This window comes from Carettochelys insculpta, chromosome 2 (assembly GCF_033958435.1).
Source record: "Carettochelys insculpta isolate YL-2023 chromosome 2, ASM3395843v1, whole genome shotgun sequence".
NCBI classification, from domain to species: Eukaryota; Metazoa; Chordata; order Testudines; family Carettochelyidae; genus Carettochelys; species Carettochelys insculpta.
In genome coordinates this window covers 81911357-81937291 of record NC_134138.1, presented here as the reverse complement: position 1 = coordinate 81937291, position 25935 = coordinate 81911357, and the positions used below count along the sequence as shown (strand labels likewise).

The following is a 25935-nucleotide window of genomic DNA, read 5'->3' as shown; positions in this document are numbered from 1 at the left end:
TTGGAAGGTGGATTCAGAAAGAGACCCAAGGTCTGTCCTCCAGGGGCTGGGAGAACACTGGCATCATGTAATGTGTAGCCCTTCAGAGGGAACCTGTCACACTGGCTTTAGTGGTCACCTACAGAATAGCCCAACCAGCAGATGCCCAGCCCATCCTCAGTTGGCACCACTGACCTGTCCTATGCTGAGTGACCAGAAATTATTCCAAGGAGATGCTCTTAGTTGCTACTGTTCTGATCATTTCCCCTTCGGGCATTTGAGCCATGCTGTAGCTTCTGAAGTGCACAGTACTAGCATCTTGGATAGTACATGAAAAGCAATTCCAATGATCTAAACAGTAGTAGCTGCTATTAAAATCAACCATCATCCACTGTTGCCAAGTAGTATCAGAGATATCCCATTCTAAGTAGGAGGAAGATTGCAGCATCTCCGATATCACCACAGGGCAGCGATTGATAAATGCTGACTTCTTAATCGCAAGTGCTGTCCTCCTACCAGGCATGAGGGTCCTTCAGAGATTCAGGCTTTGAGTCAGAGAAGCATCCAAATTGGGCAAATGTTTTACTGCCTCTTTTAAAGCCAGATCTCCCACACCTACACAATTATTGACAAGGGAACAGTGATATTTTAAATGTTCCTTCTTAAAGCCTCTTAACTTCACATAGTTGTTACTATGTCCTTTGTGAGAGTTAAACCAATATGCCTTATAGGCAGGCAAAAGTTCTCACCTTTTTCAGTTTGTAGGACGTAGCGTAGGTGTGATTAACATAACATAGCCAACACCTGCATTCTTTTCTTGGATGGTGAAGTATACGGTAAAGTACTTTACCGTTAGTGACAAGTTTCAGAGGGGTAGCTGTGTTAGTTTTTTTTCTGCAAACACAACAAGGAGTCAAGTGGCAACTTACGCACTGACCCATTTATTTGGGCGTTAGCTTTTATGAGTTGGAGCCCACGAAAGCCAATGCCCAAATAAATGTGTTAGTCTTTTAGATGCCACAGGTCTCCTTGTTTGTTTTGTTTTTTTTTTAACCTGCAATTCTTTCTTTCTGGGAATAGTTTATTTGTATATTTATATGGATACCAGTATGTAGTGTCAGTAGTTCAGCGTGTTTAGTGTATTAGTTGGGAATACTGTTGCAATGTCCTCTATTGTCTTAATTTTTAAATGTCTTGTTTTGAAATTTATACCACCAATTTTGTTAGACACTCAAAGGATGTCTTATATGCCTGATAACTGTAGCGTATGAAGCCTCTCACCTCTATGTTTTTGCTTCTTTCCCCATGAATAATGCCTGAACGAAGTTACAAGCTTTGGTATATTTCTAGTAGGTGGTTTGATGGGCCCATTGGGAAGTTGACTGAGACAGTGTACGCATCACAAAAATTACTGGCATGGTTGGGCACTTACAACAGAGCCACCAAGGCAGAAATGGAAGAGCAGATGATCTGTCTATAACTCCTAGAGATGGTGTCTCCAAGTCAGGGCTCAGCCACGGTGACTGAACAGTACAGAGCAGTACCTCTGACCTGTTCTGACTCAGACTACAGTTTTCCATGAGCCCCTTTACCCCCCAAATTAAATTCAGTTAATAAAATGAGACATGAATACACTGAATGGGGGTTGAGAGGGTACGTGGACCACAAGCCCCATTTCTTCCATGCCCACAGACTGCTCTGAGCACTTCTTATTTGCAGCCACCATTGTGTAGTTTGTTTAGTACAGGTTCATCCTCTCTTGTCTGGTACCCCTGGGGCCTGACCAGTGCTGGACCATGGGAAGTCAATATTGTGTAGCACATTACCAACATTTCCACTGCTTACTGGGCTCTTAGAAGATATTTAGGGATTAATTACAGCCAAATAACAGCACAAAACACTGACAGCCAGGACTGGTGGCTGAAGCAAACTTTTTGGACCCTGTGAAACTCGGTCCCACCCAAGATAAGTCATCATTTGGTTAACTAAAATCATGCTGTATTACGGATGTTGTCAGACCAGAGTGTGCTGGCCTAGAGAAGGTCAACCTGCATTTTAATCCCACCACGCCCTTATGCTCTGTAGCTTATGTTTCCACCTCCTCCTCCAAAAGGTGGGGGGGGCAGAGAGCTTATTTGTAGACGTTCCTTTGTCTGGCCCTCCTCACCTTGTCCTCCTCTCTCCCCTCACCCCATGCTTCTTTCTGTCACTTCCCTGTTAATTCACAAATAGACACATTGTGTTATGGGCCAGAGAACCAGTTACACCCCAGCCTATTTAGAGGAACCTACTAAATACTAGTGGAGCTCACAATGCTGGCTCAGGTGCTAAGCCCTCTGCACTGGGGAGACGGGGCAGAGAATTTCAAACATGGTGTCTCTCAGGTAACTAACTGGGCCCATAGTTTGTTTGAAGTGTGTCCAATTGGTTTCCTTGCCCTCAATGCTATAAATCAAAGCTCCTTGTTTAAATAAGGCCTCCCAGCCTGTCTGCTTATTCCTGCAGTGAAATCAGTGTGCTGAGTTTAAGACACAATAGTAATTACTGTACCACACACAACCGATGCCAGAAACACACAGTTGTGACTAACAATACGGAATCAAGCCGAAAGGGAGGATAGATGGAAAAGGTGAGAAGGGGAGAGTCTGCTATTCAAACATGAATTCAAGCAGGGTAATGCTGAAACCACTGCCAGAGTAAAAAGTTTATTGTGCAAGTGCCTCTTTCAAGTTTGCTCCATTGTCAAAGTGCTCCTCCATGTACAATATTGCTGTGCTGTAAAGCCCACAGAGAGCCAAACGCTTGTGAACAAAAACTCTTCTCCTGCTGGGGCTTATTACTGTAACTTTTATTAGCAACAAGTGACTGCAGTCTTGCCTTCCTTCTTTTTCTAGCTGATTACAGTCTGAGGCTGATTGACTGTGTTGACTAAAGGCAGCTGTCGAGACACGCTTCCCTCTTACCCACACAAAGGCACATGAAGAAAATAAACGCCAGAGTTCATATGTGCAGGAGAAGCTTAAGATTTTGATTGCCTGGGTGGAGGTGGGAAATTGGCTCCTGTCTCTCAGGAGCTTGGGACTGATAAAGGGCACAATTTCCACATACGTACAGAAGACAGCAAGGTTATCACATTTGACATCCTAGACTTGAGATTTGCTCTCTTGGGCCCTTTGCCCTAGATCACTGCTCTGAGAGGTGTTGGGGATGCTTGTTCCACCTGACGTAGAATGATGCACATATATCAGAGCTGGGATCTCAAGGTTAGCAGCTTCCAGGAGGAAAAATACAAATGTTGGTGAATCAAACACAAACAGCTTGTCCCATTTCTAAAATGTCTCAGGACACATAGAAGCACACCTGTAAAACTGACTAGGTTTTCACCAGTGAATTAGTTACTGCTTCTGCAGCTGCTGCCACCCAGGTCTTTTCCTTCCACCCCTTTATCAGAGCAAATACTTTCTGCAACAGCCATCAGCAAATGCGCTGGCACTTCTCCGGTAACTGGGGACTCTTGTCTGCCTCAGTGCACTGGTGCCTCATTAGGGACTAGGACATGGTTCTTCACATGAAATTCAAACAGTGCATGGACGGCAGAAGCTACTCTGGAACAGAGAGCACCGTTACACTGTATAGTCTCTGGATAAATTACCCTTTTCCATTCCACGCACAAGGAGTATTTGGAGGAGGAACTTACCGGTTAAAAAGACATCCAGCCCTGTAGAAGAACAGATTTAAGTAATCTGGTTTGCATTTGAACTGGTGCACACAGGTATACAGGAGGAAGTGCTCCAGGGAAAGGGACTGTGCCAAGCAGGTGGACTGGACTGTTTCCATTCGATTTGAGGAACAGTGTGCTTTGGATATCTCCTTCACCTTATCTAGAATCCTATTAATGGGGAAAACCATCTCCTTTATAAATGGAGTTTTCTGACTCAGTGTATCTTGGTTGGCTTTAGCACAAAGTAAATCAATTGTGTCCATTACAAATGTCTGAACAGGTGGGCCTAGCGAGGGGCCTGCTACAGCTCTTATACCTCAGGTAAGAAGCAATTTGATGCTGGAAGAGGTACAGCTGACCTAATACCGTAACAATGAGACCCATCTGACAGTGATCTTATGTAGCCGCCTACAGGTGGTCTCAAACCTGGGTCCTTGGGAGCTGAGTGCAGGCATCTCTACAGTTTGAGCTAAAACCCATCTGGCGCTCAGCTAAGGCTGTAGAGGAGATGCAGTCTTTCTTGCTGTAAGTGATCTGGGTGCCACTACACAGGAGAGCGACCCGCACCCAGTTACACTTACACTTATGGTGCGAGAGGAATGAAGCAACAATGACTATACAAAGGCAATAATGCTCATAGTTTTCAGAACAGGTGAAGCCAACCTGCAAAATTCAGGGAGAAATTTCATTACCTCTCACCCCTTGACAAAGGTGTGGGGTGTTTGGATGCAACTACTGGCTCAAGGCCAGTTCTATAGCATATGGCAAATGCAAGCCCTGTTCACACGGAGAGATTCTGAAGCATGTAGGACATGGTATGTGGTCCCAGCTTTTCATAAGTGTCTCTGCTTAACGAAGTTTTCCATAACTTTGGCTGTGGCTGTTATTGACCCACGGCAGGTTTCTCAAACTTCATTGCACAGCGACACCCTTCTGAGAACAAAAGTTACAATGTGACCATGGGACAGGGAACTGAAGCCTGAGCCCTGCTGCCCTGACTGGAGGGACTAAAGCCTGAGCCCCCTCTCCTGGCTGGGGTAGGGCAGAACAGAAGCTTGAGGCCTTTGAATTCAGCCCAGGGCAGTGAGGCTCAAAATTTAGGCTTAGCCAGAGGCCCCAGCAACTCTAACACCAGCTGTGGCAACCCCATTAAAATGGGGTCGCAGCTCACTTTGGGGTTCAACCCACAGTTTGGGAATGGCTGGTCCACAGTAATTTTCTGTTGTTCAGCAGTACTGCCATCTTTTGGCCTTTCCTCATGAGATGAACAATAGAAGAGAACAGTAACAGGGAGGGAGCCGTGCTCGTCTGTACACTATCAAAACAAAAAGCAGTCAAGTAGCACTTTAAAGACTAGCAAAATAATTCATTAGTTGAGCTTTCGTGGGACAGACCCACTTCTTCAGACCAGAGCCAGACCAGAACGGAACTCTTAAATATTGAGTCTGTTCTGGTCTGGCTCTGGTCTGAAGAAGTGGGTCTGTCCCACGAAAGCTCAACTAGTAAACTATTTTGCTAGTCTTTAAAGTGCTACTTGACTGCTTTTTGTTTTAACAGAAGAGAATATGGAATTGTGACACCTGAGCAGAGATTCCCCATCTCATTTTGTCTGTGTAGGCAAAATGGCTCTGTGAGTCCGTGATGGGGATGGCAGCAGACTCAGCCACGGCCTTTTTGGGAAAGTTGTCCTTACAGCGGCTGCCAGACAAAATCAGAGTATTTCAAAGCTGCTGTGTGGCAAATTCTTTGCATTCAATCCTTTATTGTGATTAGGTTAAGACAAGTCTGTGCTACCCACAGCTGAACTGATCGTTTTTGAATGTTCCGGATGGCAGAATGTGTTAGTAATTCCTTCTACTTTGTTAATAAAGGCGGTGTTTAAAATCTCCAAATCTATGTTTATGCTGCGGAGCTATTTCGGGATAATATCCCAAAATAATACCTCTGCATCTGGTAAATGCACCCAGTGTTTTGAAATACTCTTTGAAATATCAGGAATATTGTTTCAGCATCCCTCTACCCTCCCGTTGCAGGAGGAATAAGGGATGCCTCGAAATAGTGCAGTATTTCACACCAAATCCTGGTGTGTTGACACCACCAAATCCCGAAATAGCCTGTTTTAAAACTGACACGAAATAGGCTTAGCAATTTGTATAACGTAAATGGCATATCTTAGTTTGAGATAGGGGCACAGTGTAAGCGTAGCTGAGATATTACACAGGAGTTTTCCAAGTTGTGGGCTGGAGCTGTGTATGAAGGCTTCGCCAGTGGAAGTGACACTGATATATTTTCAATAGAAGAAAATAGCCGCAAATTTGTCAGAGCTGGTTATATTCTCAAGTCAGGATGTAAAGCTCAGGAAAGACAGCCACCTCTGTAACAGATTTTAAATGATCATTCATTTCATTCTGCCTTCTTTGTTTGTGCTTATGTTCTTTTTGCTACTAGGAATGCTTTTTAAATGGCAAGTCCTTTGTACTTTAGGGCCAGGTCTGTGACCCTCATGTGAGTAACTGATTTCATACAGGCTAATCACATGAGTTTGGCCTTTGGGCTTGAGCTGTATTAAGACAGAATCTTGGAATTCAGATGTGTCTGAAAGTAGATCTAAAGGATGGCTCTTATGCCTAGAAATGCTTAAAAAATATACTTGGGCCTTGAACCTTCAACAACTCTACCTAGAAACCTAAATCCTGACTGAGTTTATTTGTTTTGAATTTGCATTAAATATTGAAAGCTCGACTCAGTACTCACTGTCGGCAATGGAAAGACCCCTTCACTTTCAATGGGCACTCCTTTAATAATAATTTTTCTTCCACCTTCAATTCCAGTGCTTTAAGTGGGGCTGTCAAGGACCAAATGTATTTTTAAAAGTATTCCTTAGAATGAGAACCATCAGTTTCAGTAAAGTCTAAATTCCAGGCTTCATCTTTGTAAATGCTAGCTCCAGGAGAAAATTAAAATTATTCTGTTATTCCAAACTATAATCTGCAAACATGACTTGCAAAAAGAGGCATAACTTCTATTAGAAAACTGTCCCACCTCCAGATAGGGCATCTGAATTTGTAATATGTAATGGTACTATTGCCATGCAGCAATTAATATAAGCCAAATTCAAGCTCTGCCTGCCAGCTCCCTCTCCAGTTTAAGAAAGGGAGCTGGAAAAAATAAAAAAGTGAAGTTAAGGCATAAAATGATGTATGTAATTGCTGCTGTTTGGGAGGAATTGCCCAAGCATACTCAACAAACTGTGGGAGAACGGTTGATTTTCATTTTTATAATATAGAAATGGATTTATGCAAGTCTGAAGGATCCAACCATGGCAACAAGTTGGTGCCTGATATTATTACAGCAATTTCATAAGGTAGGAGGACAAAACATAGAATACAGCTGAAAAGCTTGAGTAGGCATTAATAACTGCTCACTGGTAAACCATTATGTGGGAGCTGAAACTGCCTCCAGCGTACCACAGATAATGTCTGACCAATAATGAAATAGGGCAATTCAACAGCTAAGCAGAAGTGTTTCAACTAAACAGCCTTAAAAGCAGTATGAATATAGGTCAGAGTAGAATCAAATGGACATATTTGAAATAGGCTGGTAAGAATGGGTACCATAAAACCTGAATTTAGAACTGGAGAGATGAGAAAAGCACCCCTCAAAACATTCTGTGGAACTTTCGAAAATTGCATTTCTGTATAAATTCAACACCTACACAATAAATGGTGCAGAGCTGAGGGGTTAAGTGACTATCTCAGATTGGTGCCAGTAAGGCTTCCCTACCACTCAACCCTGTTTTCCATGTAAGGTCTTCATGTATTTGTGCACCAAGGCAGAAAACAAGCCCGTTTGGTCAAGATCATGAGTTTATGAGGGTGCAAGGCCAATAAATTTGGGTAGTCAGCAGGAGGGAATAAACCTGTGACCACAGGGGAGAAAGCCCTGCACTCTACTGCTTGAACTAAAAGCCAGCCGCCTTTCAGCTAGGCCTGTAGAGTAGACTTCACTCTCACTTGTCAGTGGTCTCAGTGCCTCTGAGAATACATAGGGAGAAATAATTGTAGAGTCTAATTCTGCTACCCGCCTTGAATAGTGCTTCAATTATTTCTTATACTGTTAGTTTTAAATTAATTTGAAACACATTATGCTTCACACAAGAGGCCTGTAAACCTCCTACCCAATCATAGTACAAGGTTGTGGAAAACAATAGCTGTAGCAGTCAAATTTCTTCCATTTCTTTGTTACGCTTATCAGTTTGAAACTACCTTTTACATAATTATTTTTCCTTCCTTTAGAAGGTAAAAAAACCCAAATGTGGTTTGCAGGAAGGGGAAAAAACACAGTCAACTTAAAAACCTGCTTCTTGATCAAGATTGAAGGGGATAGTATCATTTCAAAAGAGTTATACCCATATATGTTTTTGGTTGTCTCTGCCAGTAGGTGTCATGATACATCAACCTGTGAAACTGTTTCATATTCTAAAGGGTTAAATGTGTAAATTAAGACTAACAATTACTGACTGCTCCCTAAATTATTAGCTGGTGATGGTTAAAATAGTGGTTAATTTTCTTATGTGCCCCAGCAAGGGAGTCTACTGTGTGGGTGAGGCTGCGTTACAAATAAAAACAGCTGTCACTACGAAACAATTGCCTTTTTAATGCCTGTGGAATACAGTAATTTCCTCCTGCGCTAGACACCTTACCTGGCATTTGGTAGAATAATAATAAAGGAGGGGGTAAAAAAAAAAAACTGCAGAGACAACCTCCTCAACCCTGTGTGTTAAATAGAGTTTAATGCTCAGTTAAAGATTAAATACATAGGTAAACAGGGCTGGATTCAAAAGGGCTGAGATGACTGAAACTAGGATTCATTAAACCCCTTGTGATGGCCCCCAAGTCCCATATATACCTACAGTCATTGGACAACTGAATGTTTGGAGTGAAATTTCCTTAGGTTTCTACATTTGAGAGTGCACATCCCAGCCCCCTGCCAGGCATTCAGAAGCTAAGGCCCATGGTAACAAACAAACAAACAAACCAGAAGAATGTTCCTTTCCCTCACTCACCTGCAGGACCCAATCTAGTATGTGTGAGCTGAGCACAGAAGTTTGGCCCTATATGGTGCTAAAAGGTTTGCTGAACTAACTCTTTGGCCCAATGGGTGGGAGTGTCCAATGGCCCTGAGAACTGAGCTTAGGAGAGAGGTCCCTTAAGCCATGCATGTTTTTTTTAAAATGGAAAAAGACTGAATCTTGATTATATAACTAAAACCTGGGATAAAGAGCCAAGTGCTTCTTTTAAAGGCTTTACAATGGCCAAATGCACTATACAATGCCATGCTCCTATCAATTTATGATTATATTTAATTAAACAAAAAACACTCTTCAGACTATACTGGACACCACAGACATGCCATACAATTGAAACTCTTCATTTGGCTTTATATATGCTGGTGTTGCAGTGCAGTACAGTTCAGGGCACCTTTCTCCAGCTGTTATGGGACCATCCTCTGGTTAAATATCTGTGGAAAGAAGATGACAATGAAATTAAAATATTTTGGGGCTTTAGCAAGCAAACATCACTCAAGAATTACATAGTAGGCTGTTTACTTATGAATTTGGGCATTTGTGGTTTTTGAGAGCAGCTATGAGGACGAGGCAAGTAAAGATTTACAGAAGGGCAAAGTACATCAAGGCAGAGAATAAATGAGTGTCAAATAACAGGTAGTCAGCAAACAGCATTGAACCTGTAACTAGAGAAGCTAAAGCCCTATGCATTACCAATGAGCTAGAAGCCAGTTAGCCTCCAAACAAACCTGTAGAACAGGGACTTCACTGTCTCTTGTCAGGGTCTCAGTGCCTCTAGGGTTGCACATATTTTTCAGACGTCTCTGACCTACTGACTGAGGAAGACCCATTTTGAGACATGAGGAGTAACTGCATGAGTTAAGCTTTGTCTAGATTACAGGGTTTTGTTGACAAAAATGGCTATTTTGTCAACCAACCCTGCAGAGTGTTCAGCTTGCAAAGCGTGTGCAGGCAATGCTAAGTCAACATTGGCATGGTACTGGCACAACAGAATGCAGCTCATCGTGGCTAGGTGTAGACTGCAGGGGTCTGTGGACAAAAGTTTTGTTGACAGCATGCATCCAGACTGTAGGTATGACGGCAGAGATCTGCTGGTTGGGAGCATTCTGTCGGCATCCTTATATACCGAGTTCCACAAGGAAGAAGGGATGTCGCAACACAGGTGGGTTAATCTGACATTTGGCCTCACATGGACAGGCCAAATGCTGGACAAGCCTCTCCCAACAGACCTGTCGGAAAAGCTACGCAAACGCAGTGCACAATTTCCTTATTTTTGCTGATGGTTCTCGGCACTTTAGACACAGGCTATGCGGAGACACACGGCTGTCAGCAGCTCTGTTGCCTACATGCTACTCTGGATGTTCCGGGGGGCGGCGTCTGTCAACAGAAAAGGCCTCCAAGGTGCCGTTTAGGTGCCTCGGTGGACACCTTTGCCCTCAGCAATCAGTACTCTATGGGTCCTGCCTCCAGCCATTCTTAAAGCCACAGGGACCCCGGGCAACACTGAGGCAGGAAGCTGAGCACATACGCGCAGCACGGCTAGCAGCTGCTGTGTCCCATGCCCTCATTCCCCCCCCCCCCCCCCGCACACACATGTCATCCAGATGCAATGGCAGAGGCCCCCTCCCAGGGCCTGTAAGGGAGCAGCCTGAGAGGGCCAAATGCCATGCACCTTCCTGGAGCGAGGCAGAAATCCAGGCCCACCTGGATTTGTAGGCAGAGGAGGAATGCCTGCAGGAGTCCATGACCCACCACAGAACTGTAGCGCTTTACACCAGAATGGCCATTGCCCTGGCTGACCAAGGCCCCCCGCGCCCCCGCCCCGACCACTACAGCATGGAGCAGGTCCAGGCCAACGTAAAGGACCTTCGCCAGCGTGATAGCTGTACTCAGGTAGCTGTCTGATGCTCCAGGGCTGGACCAGGCACCTGCCCCTTTTATTGGGCGTGCCAAGGGAGTCTGAAGGTGGTGGTGCAGCGTGTTCCACCCACCCCACCCAGCCTCACACCACAGCATCAACATGATGCTGAGGCCCCCCCCCCCCCCCCCGCCTCAGCACATAGAACCACACACAGCGCATGTGTGTGCGTTTTTTGTGTGTGTGTGTGTGTGTGTGCGCGCGCGCGCGGTGCACACACACCACCTGGAGCCAGCACACAATGCCCAGGCATGGATGGCATCCTGCTGCTAGCCTCAAGGGAGGCTGCATGAGCCCCAGACCCTGGGGGTGGGGGTGGGGGTGGGGGTGGGGGTGGGCCCTCCCCTCCCCTCCCCTCCCAGCACCTGCCACAGCTGGACGTGGGCTAGCCACAAGGGCACGGGCCTGACCCCATGGCCAGACACATGGAGGCGTGCAGCACCCAACACGCGAGCATGCCCGCAGGCACGAGGCAGCACCTGCTCTTGCGGGCAGTGCTGCAAGCCACATGGCTATGAGTGGGCAGGCTGCACCCAGCTCACCCATCACACATGAGGGGATTCCGCTGTGTCCAGACACCACCTTTGCCAACCACCCCACTGGGCAGGGGGTGGTGGGGGGGTGTCATGCAGCAGTCAGCACAGTGCCGGAGGCATGACAGAGCCCCCCCCCCGCCCAACATGGCAGGGCCCACTGTGCAGGCCACATATTGCTTTGCTCCTGGGACAGTCCTGTGCCTTGGCCCAAGGGGTGTTGGCTGCTGCTTATGGTCAAGGGCAGGACCTTAGGGGCTGCATTGCATGAATGACTCACCGTTTCTCCTCCTTTTCTGCCATACAACTGGATCCACCCTGGCCAAAGGCTGAGAAATCCCTCACCTTGCCACCAGGCTGAGCCTGCAGACAGAGGGGCCATTGGAAGATTTTTGAGGCCACGCAGTGGGACCATAATGCCACTCTGTGGGTCATGCAGGGGAGAATGGAGCACCACCTCAGGACTGACATGGAGTGGTGTTCATGGGCCTGGGACCAACTCATCACCCACTTTGACACCATTACCAGCATCTGGGGGACATGATGGACCAACTGCCTGTGGCTGGCCTCCACTCTTGCTGCCCTGCACCCATCAGCCCTCCTGCAGGGCATCCTGGATCCCTACTTACTCCAGTGGGTGATGGCCATGGCCAACCCCACTGCTCCCCTCACCCACCCAGCCCTTGCTGGAGTGCCCCCGCTCTGCCTGCACACCCTGTCGAGGTGCAGCCCCCCCCCCCCCCGAGTCCCAGCCCAGCCCAGCCCTGAACCTGCAGTGGGAAGGGGGTGGGGATTCCAGGGTTGATGCTGCTTAAGATCCTCTTCCCCTTGGGTTTGCATTCCCTGCCCCCTGCAATTCAAAGGTCTGCCCCCCCCCGCAGCTCCCTATCCAAGATGTGAGGCCCTCACCCCTTGTTCCAAGCCTTCCCCATCCCACACCCCCCCCCCACTGTAAAAGGCTATGTGCATCATTTCCCTGTAAGTAGGTTGGAATGGCATGGTATTGGCATATTTTGCTTTGTTTTGAGTAAAACCCACTTATTTGTTCATGACACCCACATCCACGATTGCTGTGCAGGCGTTGGAGAGGGGTGAAGGGGCAAAAGGTGGGATCATGGTGGGGCTGGGGTATGACTGTGGGCCTCAGGCCCCTGCTGTGGTGCCCTGGGGAAGGTAAGTGGGGGCCAGGGGAGCAGCTCTCCCTCAGTGCTTTGCAGATCTGCAGCCTGTCCTGATGTGCTTGGTGGATGGCAGCTGTGCCTGGCTGCTCATAAACATGTCCCTTGTCACCAGCAGCTGTGCCCCATCCCAGCAGGAAGGCCATCGCTTTACCCTCCACAGTGTTGTGCAAGGTACAACACGCTACCACAGCTTGGTGGATGTTGTGCTCCCCCCACATCCAGGTAGGTGAGCAGGCACCTGAAGCATGCCTAGAGGTGGTCAAAGGTGCAGTCAGTCTGCGTCCTGGCTCAGTTCATCGAACAGGACATCAAATTGTTACTGGCTGGGGTCCAGCTGGTCAGTTTAAGGTTTCAGCTGCCTGGGCATAAGGGGATAGGCCACTTCCCTCACAATGCAGAGTGGCATCTGAATGTCCCCAACCATCAGCTCATAGCAGGAGATAAATGTGCCCCCTCCAACCTTCAGCACAGGCTGGAGTTATGGAACATGGGAGCCTTGTGTGCCCATCCCACTCACAATGTTAATGACTGCAAACTGGCCACGGTGGTCAACCAGGACCTGCAGCACCATTGAGAAGTAGCCCTTGTAATTTATGTACTTGGCTACGCTATGCCCTGGGGCACAGATTGGGATGTGAGTCCCATTGATGGCCCTGATGCGGTTCAGGAATCCTAGGTTGGCAAATCCAGCCACAACCTCATCAAAGTCTCCCATACAGATGACTCTCTGCAGCAGGATCGTGTTGATGTCCAGCACGACCTGCAGAGGGAGGTGACAACACACGTCGGGGACTGAGGGAGGGAGTACCTGGGCCTTGCGGGGAAGTCCCCATCCCCCTCCGACCCCCCGAGGGATCCAGGCACTCCACCACCCTGCCTCCGCTCGGCAGCAGGCCTGTGTAAGGGTGGGTTCCCAACCAAATTGCAAAATAGGGCATGTATAGACACTCTGGGACTGCAATTTCGAAATTGCAGGTCCGCCATGGCACCGGTTTCAGGGAGCACGGAGACACACTAGCAAGATCTCAACCCCACTCCTTGCACTCTCGGCCCTGCTTCCCAAGGGTCCCCCTTTGAGGGAACACCCCACCCCCCCTACCCATGCAGGGACTGTAGCCCAAGAGTGTTTTACTGCCATGAGGTGTGCTCCAATGCTGGACTTCCCCATGCCAAACTGGTTGCGTACGGTAGATGTTGGGGGTGTTGAACTTCCAGGGGTTGCTTGCAAGCCACTTCACCATGTGGCTGGTGGGCTGCAGCCAGGTGTCCTCTCTCCAGAGGGTTGGTGGGCGAGCCAGGCACAGAGCTCAAGGAAGGTGTCTGTCCACATTTGAAAGTTATGGAGCCACTGCTGGCTGTCCCACTGCCCCATGACCAGCCCATCCCACCAGTCACAACTGGCGTAGTGCCGCCAGAGCCGCCTGTGCACAGTGGGGTGGGTGCAGGTGTGACCAGCCTTAAAGGTGGTCTCAGGCTCACCTGCCACAAGGAAGAGGAGGATGGCTGTTAGGAAGATTAGCAGCTGCTGCAGCGCTTGCGGTGGGGCCACCACCAGGAACTCTGGCAGCAAAAGTCTCCACAGGACCAGCTGTATTACCCACCAAGAAGCGAAGCCCTGTGCTAGCTGTGCTGTCCTTTGAGGAGGTAGGTATGCCTGCAGCAGAGGTAAGGAATGGGTGTTGGGTTGGGGGGGGTTCCCTTTAAGGGCGCATTTGTCAGGGCTCCCAGAAGGAAATGGTGACCTACAACCCAGTCAGACGGAGTTCTGAGTGGCCATTTTGCCGATAGAGGGCCTGGCAGTCTGGCTACTTTCTGTCAACAGAGCGGATCGCTCTTTCGATCTGCCCTGCGGCCTGGATGCAATCTGTCAACAGAAGTTTTGTCACAAGATGCATTCTGACACGAACTTCTGCCAACAAATCCCTGCAAGCTAGCCACAGTCTCAGAGGGAGTCCGGGCTCTGGTTTTAGAAACATTTGTCTAAGGAACAGCCCAGAGCCCATTGCAGATCTCCTTTCTTTTCCTCCATCCACTCCCTCCACTCAGGTTTTCACACTTTCTCTTCCTTGCCTTTGATTTCTCCCCATTCACGATAAAGTTTGGATTTAAAACGTTAGTGTGTAAAAATGTTCTGCATATGTAAGTTATGGCTATGCTGCATGTTCTATGTGCTAACAGCCATTTATAATTGCCATGTCTTCTTCCTTTTTGTATCAAAATGCTTAACTGAAAAGTAAAAATTATTAAGAAACCCTTAATTATGAAAAAAAAACCCCAAAAACAAACAAACAACAACGAATCAGTCAAAGCCCTTGGGTGACTTTACTTAATGAGTGACCTGGATAGTATTGTAATTGAGGCGCAAACTAAGAACATTGAAGTTTTCACTCATTTGCTGGCTCTGCTACCTGCAATGGAAAGCTCCCTGTTGGCTAAGCCAATGGGAGTTTCTATCAGTTGAAAGCTCTTCCAACCATCAAAGTCCCCCACCGTCCCCACACCCCTCATATGGAAGATGAGAGGAAATAAGTATGCCACGATTGTGGTTCTACACTTCTCAAATTTTTGTAATGAAAAATAAGTAAAGAATTTTGTTGGTTCAAAAAAAAAAAACCTCTTCTTTCCTACCCCCATGTTTCCCATGTGTATTCGCCTAAACATGTAAATTGGGTCTACTCTACAAAGTTCTGTGTACAGAAGTCACTGTCAACAGAGTTTTGCAAACAGAACCTCTGTCTACAGAACATATCCACATCTAATAGGGGCTTCCCCTGTTGACGCCCTCTGTCAACAGAGAGCGGCCAGCCTGCCCAGGCTTCTGCCAACAGAACAAGCCAACTGGAAGCTCTGGAAACAGGGCAGCCCACTGAACCAGAAGCCCTCTCTATCGACAGAGGACACCCTGCAGTGTCTACATTACTCTTCTATCTACAGAATCTGTTTATAGAGGCGCTATACCTCAAACTTTCAAGATAGCACTCTGCCGGGAAAAAGGTTGTGTTCTGCCAACAGATCCTAGACAGAACGTACTTGTAGTGTGGATGTTCCCTAGTTTTGTCAACAAAGGCCTCCTCTGTCAAAAGAAATTTGTAGTGTAGACACAGCGGTACTGAAGTACTCTTGCTTCTAATCGTAAAGAAATGCCAGGATCTGAGATCACATAAGCAACGCTACAATAATAAACCAGCAGGCATGTGGAATGGAAGTGAAAACAATTTTAAGTTTCCATGTGGATGTTGTAAAACACTTCAAGCAAAAATAATGCTGAAAACACTTTGACTGTAAATCTTAATTAACCACTGTAATCTATACCCCTCCAGCTTGTGGGGTTGCATGGCATCTCAGAAGAAGACATTGACACGTGCACCTATCTGCCATTGATATATTGTAACTGCACCTTTACAGCACCATTTTACAAAGATAAATAGGGTACCAAAGCAAAGATGTAATTATAAGCTGAATTACATATATTCACAATCATTAGGAGCCGTTTCAAGTTTGTTTTCATACATTCATTAGTGGTAAAGAAATTAAAAATGCTGACATAAAGCTCTCTCTCCATACTGAAAAAAATTAAATTATGTTTTACATTAAAAACCCAAATGATTAGTGGCATTACCATGGGCACCTGCATGGCCCCACAATATGTTAATATATTTATGGCTGACTGGGAGCAATGATTCCTCAGCTCTCATCCCCCATCAGCCCTCCTTTACTTACGACACATCAATAACATCCTCATCATTCAGAGCCAGGGTAGAGACCCTAGAAGAATTCCACAGAGACTTTAACAATCTGCAAGTCACCATCAACTTATGCCTTGACCACTCCACACAAGAGAGAAATTTTCTGGACACTACAGTACAAATCACTTATGGCCTGATCAATACCACTCTCTACTGGAAACCCACTGACTGCTATACTTACCTACACGCTTCCAGCTTCCATTCTGCACAAAGGACACAATCCATCATTTATAGTCAAACCCTGAGATATAATCACATCTGCTCTGATCCTAGTAACAGAGACTGAAAACTACAAGATCTCTACCAAGCATTCATAAACCTCAATTACCCACCGGGAGAAGTGAAAACACAAATTGACAGGGCCAGATGAATACCCAGAAACCAGCTACTCCCAGATAGGACCAAAAAAGCCAATAACAGAACACCACTTTTCATTACCTATAGCCCCAACTCAAACCGCTGCAATGTATCAGAAAAGACCTACAACCTATCCTAAATCATGATGCCACACTCCAGAAGGCGCTAGGTGACAGGCCTGTTTTTTTCTGTAGACAACCTCCCAACATTATGAGAATTCTCACTAGCAACCACAGGCTACACCACAATAGTACTAATCCTGGAACTTTTCCTTGCAACAAACCCGTTGCCAACTTTTGTCCACACATCTATTCTGGAGATGCCATCATTGGACCTAACCATGGTAATTACAGAATCACGGGCACAGTCTCCTGTTCCTCAACTAACATCAAATATGCCATCATGTGCCAACAATGCCCACACACCATGTACATAGGACAGATTGCAAACACTCCTTGACAAAGAGTGAATGGACATAGTACAGACATCAAAAAACTCCACATACACAAGCCTGTCAGCCAGCACTTTAATGGAGTGGGCCATTCTGTTAAAGACCTGAAAGTCTGTGTTCTACTGAAAAGGGACTTTAATAGCCCTCTACAGAGGGACTGCTCAGAACTATCATTCATATTCAAATTTGACACATTAACACGTGGTTTGAACAGGGACAGCCATTACCTGACTCATTATAAGGCCTCTTCGAATACTTTGATGTTTTACCTAACTCTTAACTTCTCACCCCTCATCCTCCGCTCTTCTGATTTGTCAACTTTGATAACAATTTTTGGACCTCTCTGCTTTATATATTGAGTCTGTTCTGGTGTGGCTATGATCTGAAGAAGTGGGTCTATCCCATGAAAGCTCATCACCCAATAAATTATTTTGCTAGTCTTTAAAGTGCTACCTGACTGCTTTTTTGTTTTGACAGAATACAGACTAACACGTCTACCCCTCTGTCACTATTCAAAAATGAATTGAGTTGAGGATCTGAGCAATGCCAGGAAAATCTTCTAGTACACTATAAAATACCCTGGGAGAGGTTAACTGTCTTACCTTTTCTTTGTCTCAGCTGTCCCTGGCATCAAGTTGAGGCCTGGCTTTGGCATGGTGAGCCCCAGAGTTCTGGTTCTTTTCCGCTGTCAGGCAGCTGGATGGACAGACTGCTTAACTGAACATTTGAAGCACATCCACCCTGCAAGAGAAGACTTGGGAAATTCTGCAGTCCTGGCACCATTACAACCTCCTTGCACATGGAGAGCAAAAGCCTGCATTAGTTGGGCTCTCTTCTGTGGCTCTTGCGGCTGAGGACTATAGAGGACTCTTGTTGTCTCAGCAAGAGACGCCCCCTACCTCCCTCACTCTGAGGCAGGAAGTTGCAGAGGAGTGTGGACATATTGCCTGAAAACATAAGGGGCTGACATAAAATCTCTTGCTCCTGATTGGCCCTTCAGTTTCTGATGCACACTAGAGGAAAGGAGCAAAGCAGTCTCTCCCCTGGGAAGAAGAGCCACAGCACGTTTTAAGACAAGAGCAAGAAAAGAGCATTAATTATAGTAGGAGAGAAATACATACACGAAATGAGAGGCAGGAATTAACAAGAACTTGCTACAAGATTCACAGCTTCAATGGCAAGTGCCTTTAAAGGACACGATGGATTTTTTAAGAATAAATTATACTCGTTAGATTATATTCCCTGGAGCCAGGTTTAAGCTGTGAAACCTCAGTGATTTGGACCTCATGATTTATGCACTGCCTGTCCCTGCTCTTATTGAAGAAATTCTTCGTTAGGGCCAAGTTCCGGCTAGATCTCACAAATGGATTCACTCAATGATTTTGGGAACTGAGCCATTGCAACTCCCATGGCTGGAGCGGACATCCCCTTTTCCTATTTAAAGAGGACAATGTTGATAACTAAAGGGACACTATGTTTGTTTCAAACTTTATAATATTTCACAATCATTAAACACAGAAATATGTTTATTTACCCAAACAAAACAGAGGAAATAATTCCAGCCCTCAGTTTTTTGAATTTTCATTTAAATTTGTGAACATGAGTTCACAACTTAGACGTTTGTGTAACTATGTACCTCCAAAATACTCATATTTCATAGCCTTTTTCACATTAATATTCACCAACAGTATCACAAAAGTTCTTTTTTTTTCCTTTTTTTTTTCTTTACATAACTGTAAGCAATAGTCATTCTAGAAACACTAGAGGGGAAAAAAAGCATAGCAATGTCCACGTTACATGAAAAAGTGCACATTACTGGGTCACAATCACAGTCATTACTTGGAAAACTATAGGTAACAAGTAGATATAAAATATCACTGATGCCTTAAACTCATTGTCAAACTGAATTACATAAAATTTTGTACATGAAATAAGGCAAATCCAGGAATGCACAAGGAACTTGATATTCAACAAAAGCTTAACAGAACAAATAGTACAGTAAGCATGAACTAAAGTACTTGTCTCTATATAGTCAAAATAAGCTTGCCTTTGTGCACAAAAACCACTATTAATGTGTATTCAATCTTATAAAAGAAGAAATAGGGGGTGGGAGAATTTAGGGGAGAAGAGAGAAGAATTTAATTAAAGTTGCAGCTGCATCCATTTAGCTGTTGTACAGTTTTCAGCTAGGTGTGGGCATTATATAAACCATACTGGCAATGTCAGTGGCCTTTTTTTTTTCCTGTACGTCTTTTGTTTAAAGGAATAAATAAATAAATAAATAAAACAAACAAACACAAGAGTGCAAATTTTCAGATTGTCACTTGCAACCTCTTCACATTCAATCATCTACAGCCAATCGCTACTTATGGGACTGGTATAAGACAGCAGCAGCGATCACGGAGTTAAACGAGCTAGCTGTAAGAAACCAATTTTTTTTTTTTTAAAAAATGATATGTTTTTAAAAAACCCTTCATCTCTATTCATGGCTAATAAAGTACAGGATGAAGGTGAGAATGGCATGAATGTCAGGAAATGCATGCTTCCTTTTGAAGTGATTCCAGTGATAACCGTTAACAGTACGTAAGGGAAGGGTTATCCAGCATCCAGAGTTATTTGTTGTAGAAAGAATATGAAGTTGGGGAGACGGGCAGGGTCTGGGGTTTCTGGAGAGGAAAAGAAGGACTTACAATAGCTCCTCAAAATGTTTTTAGGACCAGTGAAAAAGATTACCAAAGTAAAAATGAAAAATTTTGAATGAAAAAAAAAAGTTTTTTTTTCTGTTTTGTTTTTATAAAAATTACATTTTTGAAAATACAAGATCCTTTTCATTGCAATTGTGTCCTGTGGCAACAGGACTTTTGGCAACTTTTTGCCATATACTGCAGCTTAAAGTCCAATGAGTCAGTAGCACATTTCACTAATATTGCACTTGGATCTTGAACCAATTTTTACCACCACAGCATCTTCACTTTTCCTCCACTTGTTAGAACGAGTTAACATTTTCAAGCCACTCTTTTGATATTTATGCTGACGCACTGAAACAAAAAACAATAGGCTGGACACATTAAAGTACCTCAGAACTATTGGAGGTCAAAGTTCACTTGAAGCACCTTAACACATCACTTTGCGGATGAAGAACAGTGTGGCATTATGGTAATTAACCCTCCTAAAAAGCCTCTGCTCTGGGAACTCAAAATGTCATTAGTGGAAACTCCGAGATAAGACTAGGCCAGCCTGAGGGTCATGTGACTCAGTTCTGCTGCAAAATAAGGTTTTCTAGTTCATCTGCAGAACGCAATAGAAACGCTGCTGATTCTCGATACCCTGCAACAAGCTGCCGTACTGCATTTATTTCAGTTGGACTCAGCTGGGGTCTAGAGCTTGTACTACTGGAGGATCCGGAGCTGGTTGCTAACTGCCTCTTCATACTGAGATCTGTTGGACCTGGACATAACACACAGAAATAAAACAAGAAGCATTAGTTTTCTTCTTCCAGCAGGTGGGGGTGGGGGAAAAGTTTTCTCTGATAGATTTGTAGACACAATTCAAGGAGAACAAGCTCCTTGCCACTGAGTGTCAGTAAGTGGTGGACAGTAGTAGCTATTTGCTGCAGTTCATTTTTGTATGTAATACGGTTCTTTTATTCCTTGGCTTCTGCTAATATAACCCAAGGTACAGGCTCACCAACAGTGGAAAATCTGCCTCCCTGGACAGCTCAGCAGTTTAACCCATTTGCAAACTCTCTCTATTGGGGAGTTCTGGAGCTGGTGGGCAAGGAAGAAAGGGGTACAGCCAGCACATGCTGTGCGTGTCTCAGCCCCACTGTCAATTATGTTGTTACCCACCCATCTCCGAACTGTGATTCTCCCTTGGGTGCATTACCCTGCCTGGCCATAGGCTTGTATAAATTGCTTACTTGCCCCTACACAGTGACACAAGCTCATTGACTAAATAGACTCACACCTATTTATACTGCAGTTATCCAGAGGCCAGATCATGAACTCCTTACTCCCACTGATGAGCAGTTACTCTCTCAAACTTCATCAGACCAGTCATGTAAGCATCTGCTCATGTTTGCCCGCTAGACCTAATGTTGGGTGTAAGCTATCGTGAAAGAAATGTAGCTCTGTGGGACAGCTGGGCCATATAGCAACAGTCTGTATGTTGATGCATACGGAATCTCTGACAATTGCCCTACTGAACAGGGAGCTAACACCAATCATGTGTCAGTGCCTTTGATTAGAATATATTTTATGAAGAGAGTGCAGTAAGCCCTGGATTTAATAGACCCCCCATTTAATGGACTTTGGAAATAACGGATGTTTCCTGCCAGCCCCACCCCGCTGAGTAAATGCCGACGACTCACCAGAGCTGCTGGGGCTGCCGCCACGGCCAGAGCTGCTGGGGCTGTAGGAGCCACCTGGGGGACGGAGGGCTGTGATGGGGTGCGGCAGCTCTGCTTCCCCGGCCCTGTGCACATGGAGCATGCTGGGGCTCAGCTGCTGCTGCCTGCCATGATGGTGAGCAGCAGCCATGGCACTGGAGCCTGCTGCCCGCTGGCAGGCTGAGGGCAGCAGCCATGCTCTGCCTTCACGCTGGTGGCTCGGAGCCAGGGGCTGGAGGAGCTGTAGTGCCGAGCGTACCAAGAGCCGCAGGAGGTGGAAGGAGCCAGGCTGGCATGCAGCTCCTTTTCCAGTAACTGGGAGAGGGAGTCAGAGGTGTGAGGGGAGGAATGGGGCAGGATGGGGAAGGGAAGAGGGTAGCAAAGGACAGGAGTGAGTGATGGGCTGGGAAGGGCAGTGCAGTGCCATACAGTATAACCATTCAGATTTAATGGACTTTCAGCATTAATGGACACCCATTTCCCCCCAGCTAGTCCATTAAATCGAGGGTATACTGTATTATCAAGACAGTTTAGTGATCTCACACACAAGTACAGCTTTCTGCTAAGGTGTAAGAATGACTACTAATCAGCTAGTTTTCATAAAAGCCTGAGTTGTGTGAAATGTCACTGAAAAACTGCTATATCATGACACTTCTCTTGCTATTACACATAATTTGATCAGATGATTTGCATTTTACCTGTGGATTTGTTCAGGATGGACGTCTGTTTTGGTGGGTGAAAGCCTGTTTCGTTTTGTCAGTAAACTAAGTAGTCAAACTCTAGTCTGTTGTTTGTAAGTCTAACAATATGTTGCTCAAAGATTTTCCCACGGGTGCGAATTTACATTTTTGTGTGCAAGAGGACCAAGCTAACATAGTCCTCATCTCTGAAACCCTCCAGCACATTGGGCTCAATTTACCTGAGGGACTGCCTCACACTACCAACCAAACCACCAACTTCTTCCATAGAAGTTACATTCCAACATTAAAAATAGATGTCAATCTCAAGAGTAAATCTTGTATGTGCAGGGGCCAGAGCTTCTCCGGAACTGCGCTGCGTACAGGACTTCCTTCCTGAAGAGACTGGGATAAATATGAAGCTCCAGAACAAAAATGCAAAACCATCTCATTTCCAGCTGTCCCTCAGTATCTCCAACAGAATCACAGTTTAAGATGTGATGAGGGAACCAACAACTTCCTCCTCAGTGGAGGAATGGAAGGGAGGCAGAGAGAGGTAATACTATAGTGGTAAGGCCCTGGTGATGGGAGCAGTAGGTAATTGGATGTTCACAGAAGCACTAAGGCTAGGAGCTATATCCACTGTAGGTAAGAACTAGCCTTAAATGTTACTTAATTCTATTTCTTTTTTTGAAAACCCTGAGATTAAAGCTAACAGCAGGTAACGCTGATAATGCTAAATTCCTGCAATCACTGAAATCAACGGCAAACCATCCAATGGCTTCAAGGGGGAGCAGGCAGAGTCAGAAACACAAAAACACTGGTCATACACAGCCTCCTGTTAAACGTATTCCAGTCTGTAACTGGTGGTATGAACAGGTGAAATATAAAAACAGCATAGTCTTCCATTCCCAGCCTAGCCCTCCAAGGGTAAGATTGTTTGTGTGAACAGTTATTCCAATGCATGATGAATGAGAGAAGAAGATTAGAAAATCTCCTTAACTGTTGTCATAAGCTATAGGGCAATCATCATGAACCGCTAAAGGAGAGCTCTAAGGAAGTAAAACTTACTAAAGCATATTGAAAAAGAGTATACAAATCATACTGTCAGCTTAGTTGAATGGTGGCAAGAAGCCACTAAACACTTCTATGTTGTGTCTATACTGAACAATTGGTCACTGAAATTTAGAAATCGCCATACACCAGATGAACCTTCTTTAATTTGTATGTTCTTCCCTGGACTCTCATTCATGTCACATCCAGAACCACACAACAGAGATGGCAGAACAAAGGTTTTGTGGCAAAACAAATCTTTTTTGAAATGAGAATGAATGGTTTTGCTCCTCTTTACATTTCTCGGCTTTTCCTTGCAGTATTTCAGCACATGTAGCAAGACACCTCTCTCCAAGGAAAACTAGAGGTAGGTCTGATCCACAAGTAGCATGAACTGGTGTGGTTCAATCAAATCAACTGAAGCTGAGGATCCAGCCCAGTATCTCAAAATGAACTCCCACATGGAGATTTTAACTCCACAGTGTGTATTTTGCTAAAATCCCAAAAGAAGCTAGAAGGAAAATTCTATGCCTACTGCAACCAAACTCTGCACATGGCATATGCAATGGATCATCAAAACTCAGTCAGAATTCACCTGTGACAGACAAACTTACACGGTAAACTGAATAGGGGTACACTGGATTACTGAAGATGTGGGAGGTCCAGCTATATCCACATCTATATCCAGTTGCCTGTTTGTGGCACCTCAGTCCCCTGGGCCTACAGGTCTTCTGGAGCCCCTTTAAAGATCTTGGGTACACCACCTGATAAAAGATGAGGAGGTGCGAAGGGAAGCAGCTGGATGAGCTGCAGGGTTGGAATCCCACATGTAAAGAGCAGATTGAGCAGGTATCAGTGACCCAGGTTACATCCTGAAAACAGTTTGAAAAATAAAGATGAACTCTGGAACACAGAGTTTTAAAGTCCAAAAGAAACCAGCCACCCTCCCCTCCCCTCTTTAATGTTGCCTTTTCTAAAAAAATTTCCCACCTTAAGTGCAGTGAACCACCCCTTCCTTGATGGTTGAATCATCTCTTCCTAAATAGCTGTGCTGAGCCCTTATCTCACTGAGTACATATACGGTGCCACAGAAAGCCACAGGAACCAGGCAGACACTGTTTTCGAGTCATGGAAACTTTATGTACCCAATCAACATAGAGCCCCATTGTGCTGTGCTCTGTATCGTGTCACCCAAAGACTTGGCGCTACATTAAAAAGTTTATAATCTAAAATGGAAAGCAACATTTGAAGCATTGGAGGAAAAACTACTACCAAACCTGTGTTGGGGCTTTTTGGATGACTGTACTCAGTTAAGTCCAGCCAGTCCCATCTGTGCTTAGTGTGTCAGGGCCGAGGTGGCCATGGTGTAGGAAAGAGTAGTGGGCTTACAGATCAGTGCAGGGACCACAGTGTGTGTGTATTTGGGGCAGCATGGAAGAAGCTCCAGAGCCTTTTGTGTGAGCAGACCTGTGGCCATGGGGAGGAGGGGCAGTAAAGAGGAGCGATTGCTCAAAGGCCCAGTGATACAAAAGAGCCTGGGATTCCCAGCCACTGCTGCGTCTACTGTGGCAGTGATGGCGGTCGGAGCCCTGAAGTGCCACATGGCGTGCTCTGGGCAGTGCAAAGGACTGCCTAGCTCCAGCCCTGCCCCTTCTACCTGAGACCCAACTTCTTCTGAGGCATGGAGCTGGGCCACCACCCTCACCTTGCCCAGAGGTCTGGCATGTTTATCAGACCCACTGTGTGTAGGAAGCTGCTAGAAGCCAACAAGGCTCTCACAGCGGCAGACAGGAGCAAGCACAAGGCAACGTGATACATGAGTAAGGCCAATGAGGTCAGGCAGATTTGTGAGGGGCCTACAGAGATCAAACAGAGAAGCTTGAACTTGATGTGACAAAACGGTGGAGCAAGTGGAGGAATCCAGTACGATGGACAATGAAATCGGAGTGCCACGCAGCCCTAGCAGACACATAGTGTGTGGACAGAAGGGAAAGCTGCTAAAAAGTCATTAAACATCAAATCCATTGCACTGCTCAGAGACATCCCTACCAATTTCAGTCAGGACAACGGTAGTTGTTTCCGTACCACATAATTTTCCATCCCTGGCCATTTTGAAAATACAGTGGAAGAATTTATTTTGTAAAGGGAAAGGTATTTTCCATTCACGCTTCTTGTACTCTGAAGCAGCTGAACCATCGTTTCTCCAGTTTTCCAAAGGGACTGACTACACAGAGCCACACTGGCCCCTGTGAGCTCCAGGAGACACAAGGAAAGTGCCAGCTACTACCCCTTTGTAAGATGCAGCATGCTCCTCTCTCCCACCCATGCTGCAGGACTGCAAATAGTGGAGGAAGAGTCTATACTTTCCCTTGACTGCCGGAACAGAAACTGTGCTTCTACAGCGTATATGGTAAGGGATAGGCTGCACTCACCTAAAAGAATTCCCTTGGGTTGGAGAACGAACCTAGGCAATTTCATCCTGAAAGATTTAAAACATTCAGAATGACTGCAAATAAAAGGGCTAGAGTGGAAACATGTACACCGCTTTGCCTAGCGCTGTCACGAACACCCCCTGGGTAATAAATATAGTGCAGCGATATTTCCATTTGTGCTAAATCACTATCCACTTCACCTCCACCTCAGTCTGAAAAGAAATGAAGTGTGTATGACACATAGTGGCTACACTGTGGTACCCATACACAGTAGTACACGTTTAGAACAACATAACTCATTTGTAACTTCATCAGTCAGACTGCTTTCTACGTGAAATAAGGCACAAACATGTCATACTCTTCCCTGTCTGTACTTCTCTGCCCGTCCCTCTGCAATACCATATACTCAGAGCA

The 25935-nt window shown here is 45.6% G+C and overlaps 1 protein-coding gene across 2 annotated transcripts in view; it reads right to left on the bottom strand.

Moving 5' to 3' along the window:
- Positions 1 to 18267: 18267 nt before the first annotated feature.
- NOL4 (nucleolar protein 4) overlaps positions 18268 to 25935 on the bottom strand; it is a 275179-nt gene continuing 267511 nt past the window's right edge. For both annotated transcript variants that reach the window (XM_074985807.1, XM_074985808.1), the window contains one exon: positions 18268 to 20419. In XM_074985807.1, the coding sequence (XP_074841908.1) occupies positions 20226 to 20419 (194 nt within the window). In that variant the 3' untranslated portion in view covers positions 18268 to 20225. The remainder of the gene's footprint in view (positions 20420 to 25935) is intronic.